Here is a 22303-nt window from a genome sequence, read left to right on the forward strand (position 1 = left end):
GATCGTGGTCGTGATGTATGTGTCGACTTCACAGGGTCTTCTCCTTTGACACAGACAGGGCTATATGACTTTGTTCCGGGACGGGTTGTGGCTGATGCGGCTCATCGAAAGCGGGTTAAGTATGAAGCTCGTTGTCTGGCGATTGGATATGGTTTCATTCCCTTCTCCTTTTCTTCGCTTGGGGATTTAGAGAAGGAGGTTGTTGCGTTGCTGAAGCGGATTCAAAGGTTCTCAATGACGCAAGACATTGGGGCTCGTGCTGCAGCTCACATATTCACTAGAGTAGGCTTTGCTATAGCTAGAGGAGTGGGGGCCCAGATTGTATCTCGGCTTCCCACTAATTTATTGTAGGTTGTATGACTTTTGTTTTTGAGATAATAATAATAATAATAATAATAATAATAATATGTACATTTGTATATACACATATGTACAGTAATAAATAAATAATAATATTAATAATAATATGTACATTTGTATATACACATATGTATAGTAATAAATAATCAATAAATAATCAGATCACTAATCCGTAGTTAAAAATCACTAATTAATAAGTTCAGTTCAGCTCAGTTCAGTTCAGTTCAGCTCAGCTGAGTTCAGTCAATCGGAACAGGACCTAAATCAGATCAGAACTTTTAATCATCATTTACTTATGGCATAATATCGTGAATTGCGTAATTAAAAAAAATTATAAAAATTACATATTTGAAAAGTTCCTAATGAAATAAAACTAACAAGATCCATTTTGATAATGTTTTTCTTTATAAATCAGTATTAAATGCAGTCAAAGTTTAGTCAAATTATTGAATTAGATAAGATCAGACCAGAGGATATTTCAAATTAGACCAGATCAGATCTTAATAAAATCAGACCAGATCTCCTTGTTTAAGGTGAAAAGAACAACTCTTAAGATAGGTTGTAGCGCGATCATGATGTCAAAGCGATTGGGGTAGGCGTGAAAACACAAAGGTGGAGGGATAGGCTCGTCGAAGCCAAGGAAGAAGGGAACCATTTTGTCAAGGAGCTAAAATTATGTTCTTCAGTTGTTGCACATTGCTTCCGCAAAAAATAACAAATGCCTTATGCAGGTATGAGGTTTTCATGGATAGCTTATCTGCTAGTGTTCCTATCGTCGCCTTTCAATTTATGCAAAACAAGGTGACAATTCCATATACAAAGCAAAATTACATCATTTACAAAGTATACGCAAAATCTCATTGCATCAGATAACATTTTAACTAAATATGGCAGATCATTCCTACCTCTAACGTTGATGCATGAGGAACGCTGAGCGGATAAGAAGGCGCGCGACAATTTCTTCTCAAGAAATCATAACCTACATTAATCACAAGCTTCTTAACCCAACTCGAACCTGCCTTTGCTCTTACATGAGCATGCCCCAATATGTATGCTATTCCCGCCTCTCTGGCTTCCATTAGATCTTGAAGTTCTTCCCTAGACTTATCTTCCATCTTAGGTGTTTCGGGTAACAAAAATCTAACCCTTTTCTTTGGGGTTGGGGTGGTCAATGGAGATCGTATCTCTTTCAGCTCGGAAGTTCCTGGTAAGTCTTCGTTGTCTTCATCCATGTCTTCATGCATCCTTATCCCATCCACATGAGTTGAGGGACTTCCAACAACGGTCATCTTCTCATCGCTATCCTTATCTGACTCATCCTTCAACCCATTCATCTTATTACCTTCGCCCCTTATGAACTCTGCTACGCTACACACAAGATCATTCTCAAACTCAAAGTCATCCTTGTGAAAATCGCGGTACCCATATCTTACAATACATCTATACAGCCGATATTCTTTTGGCCCAATGTGACCGACAAGGAATCGTTCTTCAGGCTTTACATGTGGAACAGGCACTGATTTAACACAAAGGAAGACTAGGACTTGATGGAAAGCAGGAAGATTGGTAACGAAGTGAGAGAATATTGCTGGGATACCAGATACAAGCTCGGTGTGGATCAAACCCATACCACGGACTCGTACAATACCCAAGCTCGGCCCCAAGCTAAGCAGCCAATTGATGGACACCTTGTTTTGGACATCAAACTCGTACTTCTTGAGAGTGCCATAGTGCCAAATGTACATTATAGCCATGAAAATTAACGAAAGGGCAACAGGGACCCAAGCTCCTTCAAGAAACTTAATAAGGGATGCAGAGAAGTATAATGCTTCAAAGGCGCCAAAGAAGAATACAAAAGCAAGTGCTACGAAGACACTTTTGCGCCAACAAATGACAATGACGAGTGACATTAGGCACGTTGTCACAAGCATTACTGTAATGACAGCCAAACCTGTTTAGACATGAAACAAAATCACATTTAACCTCCAATCCCACAACACAAGGGGAGGGGAAAAAACGTTCAATTCGCTTGATTTTGAGATGTGAAAACCTGAAAAACATACCCGATGCATTGCCCATACGCTTTGTGTCTCTAAAACCAATAGTGACGGCCAAGCATAATATCATCAATGTCCAATTAATCTCCGGGATGTATATTTGTCCATGAATCTTGGAAGATGTGTGCACAATTTTAACTCGCGGGAAGCATCCAAGGGCCTGACATTGCTTAATAATGGAGAAGGTTCCAGTAATTATGGCTTGGCTGCCAACTACAGCAGCTAGAATGGCTATTCCAAGCACTGGCCATCTCAGTTTTTCTGCCACATACGATTTCAACTCCAAATTTTAACCATACGAACTGATAAGATCTCAAGAAATACTCCAATAAATCAGTGTAAAATGGCTACCTGGCACAGAAACGTAGAATCCAATTTGGTAACTCGTGGCCATCACATGGTGTTTTGATAGATAGGCAGCTTGTCCCATATAAGCAAGAATCAACGACGGATACACCAAAAAGGTAAAGGCAATCTGGACAGAAAAATCACTTTTAGACCAATTGCAGCCTCTAACATAAGGCTTAAAGACAGTAAAATGGATAGTGCTTTTAACTAGTCTTTAAAAGCAGTCAAAAGAAGTGTCTATATAGTTTGTAATACAGCCTTGGTGGAGTGATCACTGTGGTTTTGAGAATTTAATACCAAATTACAACATCAAATTCCACATAGATGATTTGGATACCGTGCATTTGGACTTCCGAAAGAGTAAGCTTTCGAAAAATTGTCAAAGTAAGATGAAAATCAAAGTCACTACTTGCATGTCATACTAAAGAAAGCATTGTATAGCAATTGGAATATCTAGCAACTGAATCCAGAATGACTGACGAAAATGGCCCATCACTCCATTTGTTAAAAATTATACTACGTACTAAGATGTGTATTTAAAGTTAAATGTACCTTGATTGATGATTGTGAAAAGTGTCCGAGATCAGCAAACATAGCCTCTGAACCTGTACTTGTAAAATTTCAAATTGTGAGCTTAACACTGCAAAAGAGATAAAGGGCTATCACAAACGATTTTATTGAAATACTAAGATTTTTTTACCTGTTATACACAACAAAATTCCACCCAAAGACATCCAACCACCGGTTTGCGTTTTCTTCAGAAATTTGTACATATAATAGGGAGAGAGTGCTTGATAAACATGTGGGTTCCAGTGTATAATATTATATAAACCGATGGCACTGATGCAGAAAAGCCATGTCACGACTATAGGCGCAAACAAGAATCCTACTCGGTGGGTCCCAAAATGCTGGAGGGCGAACAAGCCAATAAGTATAATGCATGCAACTGGGACTTCAACATCTGTCTTACAAAGGGATACAGAGCTGTTAGGGGCGAAGATCAAATAAATGCAGATAAAAAACAATAGCGAGAGGTAAAAACCAAACATATCAGCCCTCAAAAACCCATGTGAATTTCGCCTATTCAAAGTATATGAGAAAGTTGATAAGATATTACTGAAACGCGATTTAACATCGATTTTTTGTTGTCCCAAAGTGGGGGACAGCATAAATGCACTAAGCTACTCTTTCATAAGATTTTATAAAACATTATTATCCTTTGCCTTTAAAAGTGGAAAGATACAAATGAAACCATGCTTCCTATTGTTTCCTGGAAGGTGATAGTTTTAGCCCGAACAAGAGCTTCAGCATATAATGGTATCAAGATCGAAATGATTCCCAGACAGAGTATATAATATGTTAAGTCACTACAGCTAAGTATAAGCATAAAATTGAATTAGGATTCTACAGACTGCAGAGTGATGAAAGTCCTAACTGTATCTAAATTATTACTAAATTATTATTATATTAGTTCAAAAAAGTCTAATAACAATAATTCAACAATAGGCGGATGCTAAAGCACAAGCCTTCTTTGATCGCATCATGAAACATCGTCCGAAATCCGAACATGCTATTGGAAGGCATCAATGATAAAATATATGGTCATCTCATTGCTAATTTTTGTGCCTTGTGTTAAAAGGTTAAAATTTTGGTAGAAAGATACAGCATCACCTACTTCCAAAAGTTACTTTGGTAGACACATATCCTAGACAGTCAAAGATTAGCCGCTTCATAAAAGATTAAAAGATGCATCCTTTTCCAACTATCTCATTTTAAAGATTAGAATAAAAACAAGCCCGTGCATCCAATTTGGTATATAAACTTTTCAAGCACCATCCTGGAAACATTCTCCCTTCTTACTTATATACAAAGCGGCTGCTGCTTTATTCGAGGGTCAGTGGTCGGTGGTCATACTAGTCAATGACATGTTTATAGACAACCCAATTGATAAACCAAAATTAAAATATATCCCAAATTAGCTCATCAAGTTTCATAGCGAATGTAATGGCTGATCAATTCAATATATAATGTAAAAATTACGGGGTCTTGATTTAAAAAATCACAGTTAGAGATGCAGCCAAATAACAAGAAACAAAGGGTAGCTTCTAAATTATAATGAATAATGACATGACTTGCTTCACAGAACAATATTTGTCTCAACCACTTGGTTATATGTTATGGGTGAAAAGTTGACACTACCAAATAAAAAACTATAGTAGATATGTTAATATTCTTTCAATATATCCTCTCGAATAATAAAAATTACAGACAAATTGATGCAAAATCACAATCACATAAAAAATATATGGAACCTAATCCACTAGCTATACAAAAGCTTAACACTAAAAGAAAGTAATGGATTTAGGAAATTTTGTCATGTTTAGAAAAGATAACACAGTTTCAAATTAGACTATACTAGAAGAAGAACAAAACCAAGGAATCACAGTTAATAAAACCTAACTTTATATTTAGAAATGATATGACAATTCATTATTCTAAGGCATCAAACAAAATGATTTTATTAATTTAAATCTCATACTATATTTAAACCATAGGTCATAATCAAAACTGTTTAATCTGAATCTCTACCTAATTATAGTATTACTAACTAGTTCCTAATTCATGCACAACAGTAAAACAAGATTAAAAAAAAAACAAGGATTCTTACATTTGTGATGCTCATGTGACATTGAAAGCTCCAACCCAGAAACTGCTGAAAAAACTGCAAATTCCAATCACACACCCAAAAAAAAATCAATCAATCAATAAATAAATATCAAAAACCCACCCCCAATAACAAACCCGTGGGGGTGGTACCCAAGACGTGAAATCAAATCCCGACTACATCATTGCCCTAATTCATCGAACCCATATTAAATGAAAATTTACCAGAAATTGCTGGGGTTAAGACACCATCTCCAATCACCATACAAGTTCCAATCAAAGCTAAAACAAGCAACAATTTCTGCAAAACTCTATACTTTTCCAAAATTGATTTAAGCCTTGACCCAATAGTTGATTCAGAAGGAATAACAACCCCATCTTTTTTATACTCAGACAAATCTTCATCTGCTAATTGGCAATTAGGGAGTGAATTAACTCGAGCATGTCGACAAAGTAGGGTATACAAAGCAAATGTCCCTCCTTCACCATTATCATCAGCTCTAAGAACAATGAACACATATTTGAGTAATGGAACAATTGTTAATGTCCAAAAAACAAAGCTCAAAACCCCAAAAATCTCTTCATTTGTTTCAGAATGTTGAATATCTTCTGCAAATGCACTCTTGTAAACATAAAGTGGGGATGTGCTCAAATCTCCATACACAACTCCTAAACTTTGATAGGCCAAGATCAGAACTTGTCTCCATGATTCCTTCTTCTGCATCATTACAGACACTCATTAGCATTACGGAACCAATCAGGCCGTGCCTAGTGGAGGCACAGCTCGATTTAAGATTAGTTGGAATCTAACAGGTTTTGGATAGTTTTATTTTATTGAAAACATGCAAAAGAACTCACCTTTACTTCTTGAATTTGAGAAAGCCCACTTTCTGGATCCATCATAAACTCCTTCAATAAAAGCACAATATCATTTTTGTTGATAATTCAAGGGATTCAATCAAGTACCCCACTTTTGCAAATACAGTTCCCAATCAAAGTTAATTAGAAAAAATAAAAATAAAGATAAAAACAGAGTATATTTTAGTTTAATGGGAATGGTGTATGAGACTGTAAGTTCCTAAAGCAGTTGAACAAACAAAGGCAGAAACTTTAAGACACTTTTAAGAGAGATAGAGAGTGGTTGATTAAGAGAGAGAAAGAGAAGTTGGAATCAGAGAGTTTATAAAAATGGGGGGCAGATTTTAAGAATATTTTGCGTGAGGAATGAGGAGTGAGAATTGAGAAAGACAAAGACAAGAATTAAAGAGAAATGGGATTTTTAAAAATTTATTTATATCATGATTTGGTGACCCCCCTTCTTCCTTTTTTTTTTTTTTTTTTTTTTTTTAAAAAAAAAAAAAAATCGTAATAATTGAATTTCAACACTAATTAAGTACTAATTAATTTTTGTTTTAAAAAAAAGTACTAATTAATTTACTAATTTTATTTTTTTTTTAAAAAAAGGAGTACACCGTACTATGTATAGTATACTGCATAGAGTAGTATTATTTGACTATTTAATTGCGATTATTGTATTTCGAAAAAAAATACTCCGTATAATCTTGTTAAATTTGTTTCGATGGAGAATAATTTTACAACATTTTGTTCAATAAAAGATTAATTTGTTCAAGTACTTCCGTTGTTAATTTTTACTTTGTAGTTGACAAATTGAATTTGGCATTATTCACCTACGGTCTACGGAGTACTATATTTTGACCGAGTTCTTTTTTTATTTTTAGAGTTGATAAAAATATGATAATGTGGGGTCTATTAACTTCGTTTCTACTTGTATGTATTATGGAGTAATTCAAGCTTTTGGTTTTTTATAATTTTTGCAAATTTATAAATAAAGATAATAAATTTGTACATATATTTTCATTAGGTTCTTTTCCTTATTACCACATTCCAATTCAAATAAAAAAGACAAGATACAAGAAACTCAAAATTGTTGCAATGATAATAATTAAAAAAAAAAAAAAAGAGTTTTCAGTAATTACCTTGGTAAAGATGTGACTATAGTATATTGTAGGACGAGTGATGCGAATTTAGAAGAATAAATTCAATTACTGTTTAACCAAAAAAAAAAATCAATTACTGAATATACACTCGTTGTATACAAGTTTTGCCAGTAGGATTAGAAGAAGGATCAAGGAGAGAATTATACCACCTGGTTTCAGAGAGTGAAGTGGTGGCAAAAGATGTGTGGAAGTGTATTAATAATTTATTAGCGGCTGCGGAGGAATTGCATCTAAATTTATATCTCTATTTTATTCATTTCATTCACCCTTGAAACAGAACAATATATTGATGTTGAGATCTCTTTGTTTTTATGAACTTTATACTTGCTCTCTAGTATAGTATGTGATTCTTATGCCTTATTATGTGCAACTGTTCACTTGTGGGATTTTTGGGTTTAAATAGCTAAACATTTATGAGATTCCATTCTCGAGAAATGGGGTCATACACATAATGGATAGTACCTATAGCAATTGCATGACATGAGATCATATCTCGTTTTTTATAAGTCAAAAGAAATTAATGCTTCAAATGGAGTATATGTAATTTCACTTTTTAGTAGGGGAAATTTTTTTCATTGCTCCCAACAAGTAAAAACCATGTTTACAAGGATGAGTAAATAGTTAGGTTAATTATTGCTGCCATATTTGGTAGGATATTTATTACAAGGGTGATTTCTTGTTAGACTTTGGGACAAATAATACGAAAAATAATAAATGTTATTCCCTTGGTTCTTAGCTCTTAATTACATTTCCATTTTAGTGAAATTATTGGAGTGTTAGTCAGCTTAAAATTAAGTCTCAATGCATATTCAATGAGAGCTTATCTCCTCAAAAAAAAAAGGGAAATTCTCAATGGTAAACCTTAACTTATTACTTTTCTCAATGGTAAACAGTATTTTTTGTAAATGTCTATGGTAAACCTCAAATTATTATGGTAAGCGAATGGTAAACACTTAATCCTTCATCTAACCATGGTTAAGGCTTATTTTTAAAAAAATGAAATGACCAAATTACCCCCATTTATATCCCCTCCACCCACTTATGTCTAATCAGAATTTATGCCTAACTGATTCATCTCCTTCCATTTTTAATGAATTTAAGCATCGAAAGAGAGAGAGTGATGAATTCTTTGCATTAGGGCTGGGAATTTGTGGGTTTGAGTATTATTATTGAAGAAATTTTTGTGTAGTAAAGGGTATAGTCGAGGGTTTTTTTCGGGGTTTTTAACTCGAAATTCTGACATACAATTTGCGAGAAATTACTGGGGTTTTTTGGTGAATTTTTGTCGACGATTGGTTGTTGGTGAACAAAGTTCAATCTTTTGAAGCTTGAGACCTCTAATAGTGGCAATTGAAGTCAGGTATGTGTCGAATTTTGCTTTACATTATGTTGTGCTCTGTTTTTGGGTTTTTAATATTCAATGTTTGAATGTTTGATTGTGAATTATAGCACGTTGACAATCTTAATTGCTGAAGTTGATATTGTTACTGTTGTATTTCTTAGAATTGCATGATTGTGTTGTAAGAGTTATTGTATTTGTTTGTTGATGTGATTTCTGTTTAGGGTATAATTCTTACCTAAGTAGTGATTATATGTTGTTCATTTGTGTTGTTGTTGTTGCAGAATGGATGAAAAAAAATTGCTACAGTTTCAATATAGGGGTAAAGATGTGTCTGTGTTGGTTGATGATATAGATAAGGTGAATTTGATAGACCTTATTATGGAGTATTGGGAAAAGGCAAATGAAAGCAATGTTGAAACACCCCAAAATCCCACATTTAATTATGTGTACAAAATGAAACATGTGAGTTTTGAGAATGACAGTGATTTGATGAAAATGTTTGTAAACTTTCCTGATAAGAAAGAGGTTTATATATGGGTTGGGGATGGTTTGAAGGACACTAAGGTTGTTGCAGCAGCTAGATTACTTGTTAAGGGAAAGGGTCCAATTGTTCAACCTAACCAACCCATTGCTTGTAAAAAAGTAACCCCTAGGAAGAAGAAAGTCCCTAATTTGGTTGAAGCTGAAGTGGTGTCTAAGGCTAAATTTGATAAGCATGTTCAGGGGTTACCTATAAAACAAGTAGTTGAAATTGAGATTCTAAGTTTTGATCCAGATGAAACTTGGCCTGAACTTGAACAAAGACTAGAGGAAGATATGGAGTTAGACAGATTGAGAGTGAAAGGAAGGGGTAGAGGGACAGGAAGTGGTAGAGGGAGAGGGTCTACTAGAGGAAGGGATAGTGGGAGAGTGCCTGGTAGAGGAAGGGGTAGTAATAGAGAGGGAGAAACTGGGACACAATTTGGGATTGAGGGAGAAACTGGGATTGAGGCAGAGCTTGAAACACAAACTGAGATAGGTGCATAAAATGAGATTGAAACACAAGCTGGTATTGAGGGAGGTATATGGATTCAGGGAGGGATAGGGATTGATACTGGGAGAGGCAGAGGGAGAGGTGGAGGGAGAGGGAGAGGGACAGAAATTGGGAGAGGGAGAGGGAGAGGGAGAGGGAGAGGGAGAGGGAATGCACTAGAGAATTGGTTTAACATCTCCCCAACCCCATGACAACCTCACCAAACTGACCAAGTTGATACCCAAGTCCCTGAGTACCAAGCCCCAACTGAACTGTTTATCCAAGACTCACAACCCCAACCATCAACTCAAACACTTATACCACCCTTGAAAAATGTTGGAGAGTTTGGGACTAGAGTGTCTTCTAGCTCTTCTAGAGTTTCAGTCTTTTTTCAAAGAAGATTACCAAGGACAACTGCCAAAAGGAGAGGCATTATGATCAGCACTAGTACTAGTGGAGGGGAGAGTGATGTGAACAATATGGGTGCTACTAGGGATAATAGAAGTAGATTGCCTAGAAGCACTGCCATAAGGAGAGGCATTGTCATAAGCACTAGTACTAGTGGGGGGGGGGGAAGAGTGATATGAACAATGGTGGTGGGAATGACATTGCTAGAGAACTGTCTATTAGCTTAGGAGATGACACTGAGACAGGAAGTATGGTGTTGTTGAATGATGAGGAAGGTCATGGTGATGATGCAGATGACACATTTACCCCAGAAGATGCTTTAGAAGATGAGACAGATGATGAGAGTGTTGAAGAAGAAGACATATTTGAGAAGGATGATGATATGCCTAGGATTGAAGACAGTTATGATCCATTAGAGGATCCTGATTTTGACTGTGAGAATGAACTAATTACCTGACCAAGTTATATAATAATGGTGAAGTGTACAAAGATGAGGGTTTTGGGAAGATTATGCTTAAGGAGTGGCAACTGTTCACTGATAAGCAACATCTCAGGGATGTTGTAAGAGATTATTGCATTCAGTGTGGGTTTGCTGTTGTTGTGGACTATGCTAGCAACTTAAGGTATGGTGTTAGATGCTCAGATGTTCATTGTCAATGGAAGCTACATGCATCACTACTTGCAGATGGCACAACATGGGCCATCAAAACCATTCACCCAGAACATACATGCCAAGGGCTTGACTCAAGGAATAACATGGTGAATGTGAGATGAGATAAGAAAGTATTATTAGATGACATCAGGGAAAATAATGATATCCCTGCCAAGTCTCTTAATGATTTGTTATTTCAGAGGTATGGAATTCATATGGCTCTCAGCACCTTATATAGGGTCAGATGACAAGCATTGATTGACATTCATGGTAGCCATGATATTTCATATATGTATCTGCCCAAGTATTGTGATGTACTGAAAGAATTAAACCCAGGGTCCTTTACAAACTTTGCCTGGACAAAACCAAGTCCAGAGAGGCCTATTTAGTTTAGCAGCATTTTCATATGCTTTAAGGGTGGTCTAGATGGGTTCACAGCTGGATGTAGAAGCCTAATTGGTGTGGATGGGGCTCATCTTAAGGGGAATTATAGGGGAGTGTTACTCTCAGCAGTTGGTTGGATGGAAATAATGAGATATTTCCAATTGCATGGGCAATAGTGGGAGCAGAAGACAGTGATAGCTGGAAATTTTTCATGTGGCATTTGAAGAATGCACTAAATTAAAAGAGTCTGGCAGAGGTGATAATTGGTGCATAATGTTTGATAGGCAAAAGGTATGACTTTATGATTGATTTAATTGTCTTATTTTGTCCCTCATTGCAATCTTATTTGACATGTCTAATACTTGTTCATTTCATTGCTAAGGGTATTGATGTTGCCTTGACTGAGTTATGGCCAAAAGTGGGAAGAAGGTATTGTTGTAAGCATTTGGTGAAGAATTTCAAGGTGCACTTCCCTGGACTTTTGATGTTCCAGCTCTTTTGGAAAGCAGCTGGGGCATACAACCCATTCACCTTCAGAAAAGCAATGGAAGGACTGCAAAAAGCCAATCCCAAAGCACTAGCGTGGCTATCAAAACTTGGAGCACAATCAACTTGGTCAAAACATGCTTTTAACCCAGCTATTAAGTGTGACACAAACAAGTCTAACTTTGTGGAAAGCTTCAATTCCACTTTGGGGGTTGATAGGTACAGACCAGTGTTGACTCTCCTTGAAGGTACAGTTCATGTGCAATCTATTATCTTGTTTTTGTCATTGCATTTCTTTGACCAAACTTATTAGTAATGTAAATATTGCAGGGATTAGGAGGGTGACAATGGTAAGGATGGCTACAAGAAGGGAAGTATGTGAGGGATGGGTGGATGACATATGTCCTAACATCATGAAAAGGATGCAAGTGATAAGCCATGAATCAAGGAGTTGTAAATGCCTAAAGTCTGGAGATGGGGAGTATGAGGTGTTAGATGGCAAGTCAGTTCTTCCTGTGAGCCTTAAAGAACTGGCTTGTGCTTGTAATGCATGGCAACTGTCTGGTCTACCTTGCAAACATGCAATGAGGGCCATACTACATGCCAATGATGACCCCAGAAAGTACATAAGTGAGTGGTACTTAGTCAGGAGGTATAAGCTCACTTATGGAAACTCCATCAAGGATGTACCTGATGTGGAACAGTGGCCTGATAGTCAGTATCCAGAATTATCTCCACCAGCTATGAAAAGAGGGATTGGAAGGCCAACTAGAAACAGGAGAAGAGAGGAAGGAGAGCAAGCTAAGGGTAAGAGATCAAGGACTGTTAGATGTGGTAAATGCCAACAATTTGGTCATAACTCACAAACTTGCCAAGGTGGCTTAACTGGTAAACAGAAGGCTGCAATGGGTGTTGAATCACAATCTCAAGCCAAGAAGCAAACAAAAAGGAAGCCAAAGGGGGTTTCAGCAAGCCAACCAGATCCTTCAACAGCAGCAACTTCCTCACAGCCTATAAGGATGTCACCAAGGACTAAGAAGGCAAGAACAGGAGTATCAGCATCACAACCTGTTTAGTTTGACAATGAATGCCAATAGTTTGGTATTTTTTGCTTGTACATGTATTAGATAACAGTGACTAGCTTTTTTTCTTGCACTTGTATTAGTGACAAAAGGGGTTTTTTTTGGACATCTATTACTGTTGATTTGAATGCAATGGTTTTTTTGGACACATGATTGGAATATATTTGCTTTTATGCCTTCCTTTCATATTGAGACAAATCAAACTAGCATTGGATCAAATTTGAATTTTATTCATTAAAAAAGTGATACATTACATTCCATCATCAAACAACACCATAATTCCCTAATCATTCAAACTACATTACATCGCAACATAAAACATAAGGAAATACATAATAAGAGCTACTGTCACAATCACTTTAATGAAATTAACCAGTTCATCAAGCCTGCCAATAATAGCAACAACACCACCTTGTTCAGCTCCAAATTCATCAGCTTCAGGTCGAATTATGTCCTCTTCCTTTACCCAAGCAAAGAAATTGCAAACCCTACACTTGAAGAATAATCTTCGAGGATTCTTCGCAGTCTCTGAGATCTTCACAGCAGCGATTTTGGGGGGAACACACTGACATCGAACAAGCTTCACCCAACCTATCCTATCTTCCATGGTTATTGGTCTGAAAGAGGAGGAAGAAGAACGCGAAATTGGCATGCTCATTCAATTGGGGATTTGCACAAAATTGGCAGAGAAATTGAGATTGAAATAATTAGGGTTCATAAAAAGTGAAAATTGGGGAAAATTTGGGGAAATCAATATAAGAGGGAAATGGGAGGAAAATGGGTATTCACAGTTGGAGGGAAATGGGAATTAAGGGTAAATTAGTCATTAACTGTATAGTTAACTAGGGTTACGGTATAAATTAGTCATTTATTGTATAGTTAACTAGTTAATTTTACCATTCGCTTAACATAATAATTTGAGGTTTACCATAGACATTTACAAAAAATACTGTTTACCACTGAGAAAAGTAATAAGTTAAGGTTTACCATTGAGAATTGTTTTGATTACCAATGACATGACTATGAGCGATTTTAAGTGGAATTTGCTAAAAAAATTTAAAAAATTCAATATTATGTTACCTTATCAAAATTCCCTATGTATCGTCTATGTCATCATTTTTTTTTTCTTGGTTGAGAATAAAACGAAGCTACAGGTCCGTTTGGCATCAATGTAGGTTTCTATTTTTGGTTTTCAAAACCATATGATTTATATGATATATATAAATAAATAAATTGGTCAAACTTATTAAAATTATAATAATTTTGAAAACTGACAATAAAAAAGTGGAACCAACTTTTTCAAGTTTCATGTCTTTGGTTTTGTGTAACTTAAAAACTGAAAACAAAATAAGAGGTTTTCCAGTACGACAACGGCAAAGGTTACTTGTAGGGTGTTACACTACTACAAAACTTGGAAAAAAAACCCCTATTTAAGGACCCGTTATTTTACCAACGGGTCTGTTTGATGTAAAAGATCTAATATTAATTATAACGGGTCTCTTATATGTATTGAAAAAAAATAGAGAGAGATGAGAGATCAGTTATCAATTGCAACGGGTCTCTTCATTTTATTGGGTCCCACATCTCTAATGATAGAAGAAAATTGTGAAACCCGTTCTTTAATTTGACGGGTCTCTTAGCTTTGCTCCTTACGAACTCCACTGTAGCAATAGGTGCCTGACCTTTTATTTTTATCATTATTATTTCCCAAATTCATTTCACCTATTCTCTCTCTGCAAAACCTCCTCCCAAGCCCAAGCCCAAGCCCAACCCCAACCCCAACCCCAACCCCAAATTAAAACCCTCATATCATCCTATAGTAATCCGCCGTGACCGGTACATGACTAGGTTAACGCCGGAAAAAATTAGTCAACTCTCACTTTCCGACCAAGGGTAGTATCTTACAACATTTAACTTTTATAAGGTAGTTTTTTATAACATTTTTTTATAAGGTAGTTTCTCGCAAAAAAATTGCTTTAAAAGGTAGTTTCTTAAAAAATGTCCAAATTTTAAAGAAAAAAACGTTCCAAATAAAAATCAATTTTTTGTTTTTAAAAAAAAACTTAAAGAACTAAGAGACCCGTTATGTGACAGGGTAGGTCTGTTTGATACCCACTTAACAGACCCCCTACCTCTAACAACGGGTCTATTTTCTTCAAAATTATTAAATTTATAACTTATGTAATAGACCTACTATCACTTTCAACGGGTCTCTTTGTCCTTAAGAACAGACCCCTTTTAATGACGGGTCTCTTTACCAAACAGACCCCTGAGATAAAGACCCGTTGTGAGGCGGTCTATCAAGCATATTTCAACGGGTCTCTTTGCCAATTTTTGTAGTAGTGTTAATGGTTTTGTCAGGGGTTACTTTGTAGGTGTTACTTGTATGGATTACTTGTACGTGTTACTTGTATTCTGAGTAACCCCTACAAGCTAAGTAACCCCATACCAAGCCCGTAACACCCTACAAGTAAATCCTGACCAAAACCAGTAACACCCTACAAGTAACTCCAGAATACAAGCAAGTAACACCCTACAAATAACCCCATATAGGTAACACCTACAAGTAATATCCTACACGTAACCACAGCCGCATACAAAAATTTGTAAAATAAAATATAATCACCAACAAGAAGCAGTTAGATAATTATTTATGATAAGTTCAGATAGCTAGTTAAAAACAGATAAAAAAAATATATACGTTTAGTTCAAAATGTAGGGCAGACGTTTATTACCTTCTAAATCTATATGTTTAGGTTTCAATCTTAATGCCTGTTCACATTTACTTAATTTCAGTTCAGTTCAGTTCAGCTCTAATCAGTTCAGTTCAGTTCAGTTCAGCTCCAATCAGTTCAGTTCAATTCAGCTTTTAATTTTCATCTCTCATAAAATATTCAGTTTAGCCCAGTTCAGTTCAGTTCAATTTAGCTCTTAATTTTCCTCTCTCATAAAATATTCATTTCATTTCATTTCAGTTCAATTCAATTCAGCTCATTTAAGTAAATGTGAACAAGCCCTTAGTCTCATAATTCACACCAACCAAAAGAATACAAAACCAGAGTATATAAACTAGAAAGATAAAATAGTTGGTGGTTGTGATTTAATTGAAGAATGTGTGGTAAGAAAAATGCATGTAAGACTGTAAGAGTGAACGATAATTAAAGTGTTGTAGTTCTACAAGAGTCGTCGAGTCCATGTAATTGAACGAGTGCAAGTTTTGTTAGTTATAGAGTCGTCCATTTTTCGTTTTTACTCCAAGAATTTTTGCCGTCAAATTACTTGTCACGGAGCAATTAATATGATGTTCGTGTTTTCTTGTATTTGATTGTATAACTTGTCTTTTTTACGCATTAAATAAAATTACTTATGCGTCAAGAAAAATATATAAAGCACCATTAGATTAAGGGCCTGTTCTTATAAACTGAACTCAGTTGAACTGAACTGAACTGAGTTGAGCTGGACTGAACTGAGCTGAACTGAAATGAACTAAAATGAATATTTTATAAGAGCAGAAAATTAGGAGTTGAACTGAACTGAAAATAAACGTATGAGAACATACCCTAATTTAATTAAAATTTACTTCATATTAAACATACTCCATATAAAAAAATTGTACGTCATTCATTATAAGAAAACATGCTTCAATAAGAAAATGAGGAGCTAGGTAAATTTATATATTGACTAATATATTGTATAATATAAGGAGTTAGGAATTCAATTTATATATAATCCTCCATTTCGTTATTTTAATTTATATATTGTACGGAGTATACAAGTAACTGATAATGAAAAAGAATTTATTCTAAATTATTTTTAATCCATATTCTATCCTTTGTTATATTAATCATGATCTATTTTCTTGAATTAATTATTTTAAAATTTTACATGAATTACATCTATAATTTCTTTCAAAAATAATTCATATTTACAATAATACTAATTAATACCTCACCACTCAATTTCTAAAAGAACTTCATCAATCAAAACTTTTAGGGCCTGTTCACATTTACTGAACTGAGCTAAACTGAACTAAATTGATTGGAGTTCATCACTGAACTGAATAGAGTTGAAATGAATATTTTACGTGAGAAGAAAATTAGGAGCTGAACTGAACTGAACTGAACTGAACTTATTGGAGCTAAAGTAAATAGGCCCTTACTCCATTAAAAAAATCCATTAAATGTACATGATTTATATATATATAAGTATATAATTTCATTTATATTCCCACTTTTAATTTATATATTGTATATGGACAATACAATAAACCCGTGAAATTACATGAATTATAATTATACTCCCGTAGTACATATTTTATATTTCATTTCCTCCGCCCTCCGGTTACCCTCTTAGGCCCTGTTTGATTCACCTTAATTTTGCTGAAATGAAATTATTTTTACTGAATTGAACTTATTTTTACTAAACTGAACTTATTTTTACTGAACTGGAATTATTTTTACTGAACTTAATTATTTTTACTGATTTTCTATTATAATTCTTCTTTAAGAAAACTGAATTTTACTGAACTGAACTTATTTAAACTGAACTGAAATTATTTTTACTGAACTGAAATTAATTTTACTGAACTAAACTTATTTTTACTGAACTGAACTTATTTTTTACTTAATATTATTTTTTTAAGGTGAGGAGAACAGGGCCTTAATTAACACTTCATTAATATAAATAGTGAGAAATCAAATTGGATTAAGATATCGTGCTCAAGTTAATTAGCCATTCATTTATCTCAATAGTCAGAATAATCATCAATTTAGTATCAAAATGGCCCATAACAAGTAAACAATAATAGGAGTTAATTAGAAAAATAACTAAGAAAATAAATAAGTGATTAAGAAGCTAAGCACCCCCAAAACATCACTTTCAATAATTAATAATTGGAAGAAATGTCTGGAAGAAAAGGTTTTAAATTTGTTTGATAAGTGATGTAAGATATGAAGGGTTAGCTGGGCAACCTTTTGTATTTTTCTTTGGTAGCACCATTTAATTTTATTATCAAACACAAATCTAAGAAGAGAAATTTGTCACGATATTTTTCCTTACTACAGTTTTTTTTTTTTGCTAATAGTTGTTGTTGGTAGTTTTAATAGTAACTTTGATGTCTAGATATAATTAAGAAACGTGATTAGTGGAACAATCCCCATCTCATTGATATAAATAATGATATTTGACTCGTTTCTTAGGGTTTGTACTTTCACAAATTCTTATATGTGGCTGGCCACACGGTGTGGCTATCCATTATGAAGATTACTTTGTTAGTGTTATAGGGTTACTCGTTTAGTTTTACAAAGGTTATTTTGTCAGTATAATAGGGGTTACTTGGTCAGTATTACATGGGGTTACTGGATCAGTGTTACAAGAGTTACTTTGTTTTTTAATAAGTGGCCACATGGTGTGGCCAGCCACACACAAGACGCACTGTTGTACTTTAGACTAGGGGTTGTGCATTAGTTGAATATCCAAATTGGTACTCCGTACTGTTTTTGGATTGATTATTCAATGCACAATACTTCAATAATTCTTATGTAACTTATTATAAATATAATAATCGTAAGGTCGTAATCGATCCAATAAGATTCAGATAATATCGGGAATTTTGGATTGAATATTGAATATATATGATCCTAATTATTAGCTTAAATTTTATTTTTAGCACACCCCTATTTCTAACATAATAGCACTAACAAATAATCACAGTTTGTTGTATTATAAACATAAGACCTATTATTTACTCAATTAATTAAACAATTGAGGAGTTTATGTTTTTGAGAAATAAAAAAACAAGTAAAACTAGTTCAAAAATTAAGCAACCGTTCATTGGATAGGTTAAGGTTACTAGCACTTAAAATGATCATTGTAACCATACATACATAATAACTTAATGTTCAAATTTACCCTAAATTTCATTTAGTATTACACAAGCGCAACCTAGTTTGAAATTTGAATGGTATAGTTTCATACGAAGTATAAGGTCATATTACACTCTTTTTTAAAAGTACATACTCTACTATATACGAAGTAGCTTTTTAAATTTTCTTTAGACAAAACAAAAACTATAAAGGTGAAAACTATATAAAGTTGAATTTTCTTTTCTTGAACAAGTGGGTACAATAATACGAGCTATAACTAACATATATAGTAACATCTATCTAATAGCTAGCTATGAAGTACGGAATAATAAGTAATATCAAGCTATATGCAACTACTTAAATAGCCACTTTTCTTCAACATATCTTAGAAGCATAAGCTATCCCCGTAAAATAAAAGCTAATTAAAGGTAGAATATTGCTCAAAATAATTATACAGAAAAACCCAAATTCTCTTAATTCCATAATATGCTCCCCATAAAAAATGTGGGAATATAATGGGGATGGAGAGAACCGAACAAACATCAAGTTAATTGGTTGAAGGTACTCCGGTTTAAATCCTTTATCCCATTTTTCATGTCCTATTTGTGTTCCACTTCATTTTAATTGGTTGTCATAATATTTTTTGTCCATTAAATTTTAAAGTGAATTCTTGTAATTATGATAACCAATCAAATTAAGCGGAACACAAATGATATATGTTTAAACTGATGGTTGAGGTCAAGCAATATGTTTTATACTTGAATCCGTGACCTTTGTGTCACATTAGCTTAGATACCACTCAACCAAAAGTTTAAAATGATGGTTGAGGTTTAGAAATATGTTTTATATTCTATCACATCAACATTTTATATTTCGTATAGTAAATGATAATTCACAATAATTAAATTAAGTACTGTACAATTTTCCTTACATGCATTTTTTTTATCATGCATTGTCATGACAAAATGTTTTTAAAGAAAGTAGCATTCGATAACATTAATAAAACGAGCTGATACATACAATAACATGACCACACCACACATTACTCAGCCATTCGCCTCCGGTATTGACAACCATATGGCGTATCGCGTATGCAATCAAAGAATCGAATGAGGTTGGTTCTAGAATCCTAAAGACGGCCTCGACATTTCGTCACGATTTCAACATCTAACTACTGTATGCAAGTAATGTAGCACACAGCACACTCACATTGCTATCTTGGTTGACCCTTAGCCATTTAGCTTGCTCCCTAAAAAAGAAAAAAGAAAAAGAAAAAAATATGATAAAAAGTGGGTTATCGTTATATAAGGACACTTCCCAATTGTATGATATGTTGAATTGAATTTCATTTTGATTTGGTCATTATCTTATGATAAAAATTAAAGTATATATATTATGATGGTGATTTTTGAAGATAATTGCTTACTTTATGGTAGGTCATCTTTTTTACTTGATAATGGACCCTTAATAGCTTTAATAATGGTGACATTTTGGACAATAATAGGGTTTTATTTTTTCTGTCCCCATCATTTTTAGCAAAATTAACATAACTTTTGAGCAATTACACCTTAAATGAGTTTTTTTTTTTTTTTAAATTTAATTTTTTAAACCTTTTGCATTTTGACTTAGAGGTCATAATTGACATTATCAATAGTTTTAATCACCGACACCGACCTATAATAAGTTTACCTTTATTGGGGGATTAATTACATTTTCTAACCCCTTTTAATTACGCAACAATTGGTTTTACTTGTATCTTAATTATAGCTTTTTTTTTTTTTTTTTTTTTTTTTTAAATAGTTATCATTGTCCTTTGACACCTCAAATTTCAGTGAAACAAAGTGAATCTTCATGGGAAGCTTGACTACTTGCAATGAAACTTACCATAGCCAACTAAATAATAAGTTGTTGTAATTATTTATTTTTATGCAAATTGAATGAATAAACCAGAAGAGCATTTCAAATAATGGAATGACGGAATTAGGCCTATGATATATCTTAGAAGGCCTAGTCTTAAACTCTCAACCATTGGGTCAAAATCTCATCGATAATTATTGCAACACATAAGCTAGAGAATGAAACTACATGGACAAACTAGCTTTATAGTTAACATAATGGCATCAATTTCTACATTCAACCTAGCGACCGTGCCAATTTTAGCCATGCATACATACCCATAATATACAAATCATAAGATTTTGAATAATTAGTACTCCGTAACATAAATTCTCTATCAAAACACAATTATGTTATAATGATGAAATATTTGGGAAAAATACTAAGTAAATCCACATGCTATACTTTGTTGTGAATCTTGTGATCGTGTAGTAATGAATTTGCAACTTTCTTCTGAATGAAGACCTTCACACACTATCTAATGTAAATATGTAATACTCCGTAACATGCAGAACCAAGTATAAAAGTATTAGTCTATTAGATATGCCCCTAGGCCCTAGCACAAAGGGTTGTATTTGTTATGTGGCCTATAATTTTCCATTTGGATAATGCTACATGGACTATAAATAAGCATTGAATATCTTTCCTTATTTGGTATTAGGGTCTGTTCTCATCAGATTATTTTCAGTTCAGTTCAGCTCAGTTCTAATAAATTCAGTTCAGTTCAGCTCTAATAAATTCAGTTCAGTTCAGCTCCTAATTCCTTCTCTCATAAAATATTCATTTCAGTTAAGCTCTGCTCTAATAAGTTCAATTCAGTTTAGTCCAGTCAATGAGAACATACCCTTAATTTAGGAATGTATGACAAAATCACGCGAAATCAGTGTGGTTAATGTATGTATTCAATTAATTCTTTCTTCTTTTAACTTCTCATACATAGCCTGTTAAAATTCGAGGCAATATGAAATAAGTCTGGGAAATCCGAATGAGGAGGAGTTACTCCTCTACTTTATAAAGTGGAACCACCTCTCATCTTTCTCCAATGTGGGACATTCAGATTACAATGAGTTTCAACATATCCTTAGGACTATATATATCATTTTTTTTCCCTATAATAACAAAAACTAAAAATTATAGTACAGAGTATTTCATATACACTACATGGAATGAGACCTACAAGTAATGAAGTAACACTTTGTGTCCCATATCTCCATAATTGAGATATTTAATGCAGTTGGTGAATGGTGGTGAACGATGTTGCACGTACACAATAATCAAAACTAACGACATTTACAAGGAGAGGGTATGCCGTATGCTGAGCCTTGTGACCATCTTTGATCTGGCCTACCCTTTGCTGGTCCCTTAACTTTGACTTGTGTTTTTTTTTTCTTTTTTTTTTTGTCCTTTAAAAATAAATAGGTATACAAGGAGGTGAGTTTTTAAGAAACCTAATTAAACTGTGTATTTTGAGGGAGAAACTCAGAAACCTAAACTACTCAAATTTAATAGCAATAAGTAAGGGTTTTCTCATTGACTGAACTCAGCTGAACTGAACTGAATTGAGCTGAACTGAACTGAATTGAGCTGAACTGAACTGAATTGAACTGACTGAACTGAAATGAATATTTTATAAGAGAAGGAAATTAGGAGCTGAACTGAACTGAACTGAACTAAGCTGAACTGAACTGAATTTCAACGTAAGAGAACATGCCCAAATTGATTTAAGATTG

General features: G+C 34.2%; 1 protein-coding gene across 1 annotated transcript; it reads right to left on the reverse strand.

Moving 5' to 3' along the window:
- Positions 1 to 1014: 1014 nt before the first annotated feature.
- LOC110694126 (potassium transporter 6-like) lies at positions 1015 to 6771 on the reverse strand. The gene is made up of 8 exons (XM_021871292.1): positions 6288 to 6771; positions 5655 to 6147; positions 5434 to 5487; positions 3466 to 3726; positions 3318 to 3370; positions 2769 to 2892; positions 2424 to 2678; positions 1015 to 2311 (listed from the first exon to the last, which is right to left on the reverse strand). The coding sequence occupies exons 1-8, from the start codon at positions 6330 to 6332 to the stop codon at positions 1242 to 1244; spliced, it is 2355 nt and encodes a 784-aa protein (XP_021726984.1). The 5' UTR covers positions 6333 to 6771; the 3' UTR covers positions 1015 to 1241.
- Positions 6772 to 22303: the final 15532 nt, after the last annotated feature.

Source organism: Chenopodium quinoa, unplaced genomic scaffold, assembly GCF_001683475.1.
Source record: "Chenopodium quinoa cultivar QQ74 unplaced genomic scaffold, ASM168347v1, whole genome shotgun sequence".
NCBI lineage: Eukaryota > Viridiplantae > Streptophyta > Magnoliopsida > Caryophyllales > Amaranthaceae > Chenopodium > Chenopodium quinoa.